Source organism: Thunnus maccoyii, chromosome 6 (assembly GCF_910596095.1).
Source record: "Thunnus maccoyii chromosome 6, fThuMac1.1, whole genome shotgun sequence".
Classification (NCBI taxonomy): Eukaryota; Metazoa; Chordata; class Actinopteri; order Scombriformes; family Scombridae; genus Thunnus; species Thunnus maccoyii.
The window spans coordinates 14126000-14132815 of record NC_056538.1 but is presented as its reverse complement, the minus strand read 5'-3'; the positions used below and the strand labels follow the sequence as shown (position 1 = coordinate 14132815).

Below are 6816 nucleotides of genomic sequence, written 5' to 3'. Positions count from 1 at the left end.
TTTAGCAGGAATTTGGTGCCAAATTTTAGTACTTGACAGCTTTTAATTCTTGGTCCAACAGAGACGTTTCTGTTGATAACAAAAAAATGTTTGCTACTCAGTATTTAGCAGGCCAATGTGCACTTTTTCAAATCTGGTATTGAATATCTGTTGTAGAGCTGCATCAATTTATATTGCTTATATTAATTATTTGCCAAGCTTATCCACACAAGTAATACATACACAAACTGAACACAATGTTTACAGCTATACACAATGTTTTTTATTCTTAAAAAAACAGTCACATATTCAAGATGTGCCAAACACCACCACCAACAATAATGTAACGCTAACAAATGACCAAACACTGCAACAAGTTTCATCCATCTCTTCACGACTCTTCATCCTTCCAGGTCATATCAACCAATCGGTGACCAAGGAGTCTGCGCTGCTTTATTTTGGCCATACTCCTCCTTCGCCACTTGGAGTACTGGAACATGCAATCATATGTAGGAGGGGAGCTGTAGACAGTGGCTCTGTAATGATCATTGTCAAGTCTGACACCACTTTTGGGTGCATTCAGGTGTAGTCTGAGAATGAGACTGCCTGGAGGTGGAGCTTATTTGCCGATTCTCTGAACCACCCAGTCCTGCTGGCAGAGGGGACAGCGATTGTTCTGCTTCACCCACAGAGACATGCAGCAGTTATGGAAGGAGTGGTTGCACTCTCCCCACACAACTGAAAGACAGAGACGGACAGAGCATGATGAGTGACATGGTGAGAGATAATGGACGAGCACCAACAGGGAATAAAACTGATTATCTTTTAACTGGTACTTTTATGTACACTATGATTTCAGTTCAGTATCACACTTTTGCAAAAATCACATCTCTTGGTGTTGTGCTTCAGTGCAGTGAAACAAGGTAGTGGGGAAGCTTACAGAGACTACTAAAAAGGAGAAATTATAATATACTGAGCTGGTTATGATACATTTTCAGAAAAAAGAAACTTACAAATATGGTATTTGTTATATCTTTCTTCATATAAATAATGCTTACAATATTTACTCTAAGATGGCTATAAAAAAGCTGGAATAATCCCATCTACAGAATAAATGATGGTAGGTAATCCAAATTGACTGAAGCTTTTTACATTTAAAAACTATCCTAAAGCATGTTTTTGTTACAGTCTAAAACTGTCAGTGACTACAATACAGCACCAGAACAGCCATTTATTTCAATATCATTTAATTCCTAAATGATTTTTCATATTCACAATTAAATATTTAGACTATAAAATGTCAGAAAATAAAGAAAAGGGCCTTTCACAATTCCCCAGAAGCTACTGCGTCATCTTTTTCTTGATATGTTCAGCCAGTGCTCAAAATCAAGACAAATTTAAACTGATGTCAGAGAAAAGCAGCGTCTGCTCACATTTGAGAAGCTGAAACTGGAAAATGTTTTTGCTATATTGTTCAACTTATCAATTTATCGAAATTGTTCCATTATATTCTGATGATCAATTAATCATCTGAGCACTAACTGTCAGTTATATTAATTTAGATTATGTCAGTGGTTTATAGTGTAGGTATCCAGTAATCCACTGGTATATTGTACTGTTAACTGGTTCATGATATATGTCTTTATGCATTGCACTGCTTTACTCACATTAGTTATATAACAGTTACTTTGCATGTAGCTCTTATCAAATGTTGACTTATGTCATTATCACATTCATTTCAAACGTTATATAACTAAATAATGTGTTTCACTGTCTCTCTGTGCAGATTCTGGCTGATTTAAGTACATTTGATTGACATTAAAACGGTAAAAAGAGGAATTTAAAGCTCCTTCCTCTGTGATTATCTGGCTTGGTGGATTTCCGTGACAGCTAGCTGAGGTTAGCTGGTTGGATTAACCTGCTGAGTAGCTTTAGTCGTGTGATGACTAAACACTAAACACTACTAACAAGTTTTTAAATGCTGACATGATCTTACCAACACAATCCTCCTGTTTGTTTTCCGCCTGGCATCGGAGACAAGCGTCTGCAAATGAAAAAAGACACGTTACAGTTGCACGACGCCTGGGACTGCAGATAACTGTTAGTTAACGCCGGGTAACATTAGCCATGTTAGCTTCACTGACTGAGCTAGTAGCCGACTAAACGCCGTCAGCTCCCCAGACTCACCCATCACCTGCACCCGACAAATGGCACAAGTGTCACATTCAACGTCCCAGCTCCACATGGCTACAGCATTCCACTTCTTTAAGGAAAACATCTTGTCCCCGCCCGACTTAGAGCCCGAAGAAGTGTTGTGAGAGAGGACTATACCCGGCTCGTCACCGTCATCCATCTCTGCTACACAGCTAGCTAGGCTAAACAAAATGGACGGAACTGAGGCGATGCTAGCCCCGATGCTAGCTGGGTTAGCAAGCGTCTTGTTGTCATAGCGACAGGAGAGGGCGCTGTTTTCTAGGATATAAAGTAACTGCTCCTAATATTATGTCCACCCCATTAAGGGGGGCAAAATATTAGGAACACTTTTCAATATAATGCACTCCAGTACACCACCACCCACTACGACCTCAGTAATAAACATAAAGCAGAATTATCACATTTCTGACAATGTCAACAAAAACTGAACATGTATAAACTTTGTAAATGTAGAATTTTCTGTTGTATTGGATTGTATTAGATTGCACAGGTGTACCTAATGAAGTGGCCGGTGAGTGTATGTACTATAATTACTTATATATGCATGTCTAGGGGTATGTAAAGATGTATATTTGATTGTTTAAAGACATTTGGTTTTTATTTATATACTAAAACAGTGTTTTTGTTCGTCACCTCAGGGCAACATTGTGCAGTTAGACCACTCTTGTTAGGGCATCATGCATGGAGATGTGCTGGGATGCATAGTTATAAGACTGCAAACACACACTCGAGCATATATGTAAAGAGAGAAGCTAAGGCTACACACACACATATTTTTTTTGGGGGGGAGGGGGGGGTGTTGTCCTCTCAATGTAGATAATATCAATCATATATATGATTAATATATTATCATTAATATATTACCCCCAAAAAACAAATGTACACTTACAGTTTTGGTCTTCCATAATGGGTGATTAACAGTGGGAAAAGGCTTGTTGTATTCAAAATAAATACTACATTAATAATAGATTCAAGATTCCTTTATTGTCATTTCTCGGTACTAGAGTACATTGAATTGAAATTCTGTTTCTCCCACATCAAAAACACTTGCCGAATAAGTTATTTAAACAAACGTAACTATTAAAAATACAAGATTACTAAAAAATATACTTAGCAAATATATTAAGGAAGTTTCAGAAACATAAAGTAATGGAATTATATAAATACACACAAGTACACAAAAGTATAAAAGCCTTCAAACCGGAGCAATGGTAAACATGAGTATCCTTCAAGATTTTTCAATTCGATTTTTACAACAAATTTGTCCTGTAAAGGAAGTGTGGGAAAGATTTAGGCTAAATATAGACTATGCCTGTGTTTTTTGCAAGTCAGATAGGGAAACAATATTTCATTTGTTTTTTCACTGTGCTCATTCAAATTTATTTTGATTAGATATGCAAAACTTTATATATAGGAAAATGTGTACTAATGTACAGATGGATATATTTGATGTTATATTTTGTGTTCAGTGGGATGGATAGCAACATTACCTACCTCTACCTCCTACCTAACTTGGTAAATTACATATCTGCAAGAAATAGTCTGACTCCAAAACTGCTTTCATTGGTTTGTTGTTGAACTCAAGCATTATGGCACCTTAATTGAAGACGTGAAGAAAAAAAAGCCAAGAAGACTTTCAATATTTTAAAGGAAGTTTAGAACATTTTATTTGAACTCTAAAATGACTCACAGTGAATGGACTTTGGACTCCTCCGGTTTTTATGTTTTTTTTTTACTGTTTTTGTATGACAATTGTTATTATACCAAATGTACATTTAAAATATAAAATATAAAGTCAAAAATATACTAACAAAATACACACACAAACACACTCACGCACACACACACACTATTAACTATCAATAATGTGTAACACAAAAAAGTTTGTAGTCATAAAATTCAGGCACTTGCTTCTTTATATGAATACATATATTTATACATAATTTAATAATGATACTGCCATCTGTTGGCCCAAAGGTAAAATGTCCAATTCTGTGGACAATAAATTATATTCTAAACCATGTGTGTCTGTTTCTTTATGTGTACTGGAGGCTCTGTGTCTAAATGTGTCTTTTCTTCTGACAAATAGTAGCAGATGTAACACTAGGCTGAGCGTTTATTAACTTAAATTTTATTTGTATTGCAGGAAAGAAGTGAAAAAAAGGCACTAAATACCTCTGCTCACTAGGTTATGTACCAATCAGGTAACACCTGTCTTCAATCAGGTTTAACGACTGCTTCTCTCATGCTGTAAAGTTTATGCACACTGACGAAAGGCCTAATAAATAACTTTTGTAAATTTTGTCCTTCCTCTGAATGTTTCAAAGATGTTTCAGTCCCTTGTTTTGACTCGAAGATTTTTTTCAGATTCTCTTAAATTATTGCATCTTCCCCAAATCTTATTGATTCAAGGTTGTTCTTGCTGTGCTTGACCTTGATTTATACAATATCCTTTAGCCAGACTCTCAGTGTGGAAGCTTTTGTTCATTGTAGAATCTAAGAATAAATTATTTTAATATGTTAAAATAAGCCAAATTAATACCAGACTCTCATTAAATATTGAGGGGAGTTGTTCAGTTAAGCGTGAAGTGACTGAAGCCAACTTCTCTTTTTGAGACAATAAATACTCTTGAGTTTCATTGTAAACTTAACCATGAACTCATGGACAAGATGCTATTGAAACAAATGTCTGTCTGCAAGTGATGATGAAGTACTCCCTTCGAATGTGAAAGAGACATCCCGCATTAAACTTCACAGTGTGACATTCAATGTCAATGTTAAACTATTCTTATGCTGCCCCTGCAATCAGAAATAAGAATCCCTGCATTAGGTTCTTCTTGAATAACCTCCCATCAAATGTGTCAAAATAAGTCCATCTACTCATTATTATGGGAAAATGTATAATTTAATGCACCTGTATATAGTATCAAACCCTCATTCACCCTGCATATGAAAATGCATGAATGAAAAATCTAAAATTTAAGAACAAAAGATAATTGAGATTAAGGAGTTGCTTCATATACAATTCTGGTGAAAACAAATGGTTTTCAGCTCCTTTATTTGATGTCTTTTCATTTAATTTCACTGGGCATGATTTTTAATGGCACAAATGTTCAGTAATGCCTTCTTACACTTGTTCAATTACATACAAACATTATGAATACATTGTGGGTTTCAATGTCAGCTCATAAACTACTAAAACCTAGTCTGACAATGTGATCTAGCATCACCAGATTTACAGAAGTTAATCTGTAAATCAGTGATGCTCCTATAACGTTTACACATCTCTATCTATCAGCTTTGTAGTGCCGCCTTATTCTAACAGTTGTTAATTCAAAAATATAGACTTTTTTCTCTCTTTCAGCAATCAAAAATTCTGCACAAACAGATCAGAAGCTGTGAAACCACTAGCATTCACCTTTTACAGTAGACAATATAGACAGCAAACACTAATAGTGTGTTTAGTTAAAATACCAGCTAACTAGTCAGAGTGTAAGTCCTAAAGCACTATGGGAGTGTCTCATCCATCTCTGCTGTCTGTCTTGCACCACTTCTGCCCTCACAGAGTCTATTTTCTCAAGAGCAAGCTGAACAGGCATCATGGCAAGCAACATCTGTTTTTCTTGAGAATTCCTCAAACAAACCTGATGGCAGAAAAAAAGTTCAGGGGCCAGCTGAGATGGGAGTGCACTGTCAAGTCATCCTTGATGTAGTGTGTGTGGATACTCATTATCTCCACCAGGTTTAAGCCTGGAAGGAGATCATGTGTTTGGTCATGTGTGTGTGTGTGTGTGTGTGTGTGTGTGTGTGTGTGTGTGTGTGTCTGTGTGTCTGTGTGTATCTGTCTGCAGCTAATCTTGCATACTACTGGACTTATCAGTAGTGCACATTTATCACTGTATGCTCAACGATCTCTTGTGAGAGGTTTGAAAAACCTATTGTATAATGCCAAAAGCTTACACTTTCATCTTGTTAGCAGTCCTCGCCATTTTACGATTTCCGTTACGACATAGCAAAAGGCATGTCCGGTAATCGGCTAGGCTAAAAACAAAGCTTACTTAGTCTGTTGCAGGCCACATTTTGGCCTTTGTCGTGACTCAAAAACTGACATCCATAGAAAACTTTGGTCTAATCTTGAACTGCAGCATCTGCAGATTAATTCCATCTCCGATATGTTATGATCCACTAAAGTTAGGAACAATACAGGATGAATACATCCCCATTTTTGTTATCTTCGCCCCTATCTCGACTGTACACACCTGGTGGAGATCTGAACTCTATCGAGTGCACTCTTCTCGTTCCTCACTGAATTTACTCCCATCCTAAAACACAACCAGTAACACACAGAAATCTGTTTTACATCATGTATACTGTATGCAGGCATGGTGCCACGAGGCCCTCTAAATTTAGGTTTTAAATAAAATCATGTTGTCTCAAACCCACCTCACAGCAGATAACATTACCATTTCTTTCGATATGATAAATGAGACAAATCCCTTCTGTGTGTTTCTGAGTAAGGCACAGCATGGAGATAGCCTACACAGTATGCATGTGTTATCTTTAATTTATATCTTCATATTTTAAACGCCAGGTGTGACCTGGTATAGATTTGCCTCAATCAAT

The 6816-nt window shown here is 36.6% G+C and overlaps 1 protein-coding gene across 1 annotated transcript; it reads right to left on the bottom strand.

Annotated features, from left to right (window-relative positions):
• Window positions 1-247: 247 nt before the first annotated feature.
• Window positions 248-2412, bottom strand: rnf7 (ring finger protein 7). The gene is made up of 3 exons (XM_042414344.1): window positions 2167-2412; window positions 1976-2023; window positions 248-717 (listed from the first exon to the last, which is right to left on the bottom strand). The coding sequence occupies exons 1-3, from the start codon at window positions 2330-2332 to the stop codon at window positions 599-601; spliced, it is 333 nt and encodes a 110-aa protein (XP_042270278.1). The 5' UTR covers window positions 2333-2412; the 3' UTR covers window positions 248-598.
• Window positions 2413-6816: the final 4404 nt, after the last annotated feature.

Bases quoted from the DNA above. Each gene is read 5' to 3' on its own strand.
- rnf7 (XM_042414344.1), bottom strand. From the start codon at position 2,332: ATGGATGACGGTGACGAGCCGGGTATAGTCCTCTCTCACAACACTTCT. The intron at 2,024-2,166 runs GTGAGTCTGGGG...TTTCATTTGCAG, and splicing joins TTGTCGGGTGCAGGTGATGG to ACGCTTGTCTCCGATGCCAG. The intron at 718-1,975 runs GTAAGATCATGT...TCTGTCTTTCAG, and splicing joins CAAACAGGAGGATTGTGTTG to TTGTGTGGGGAGAGTGCAAC.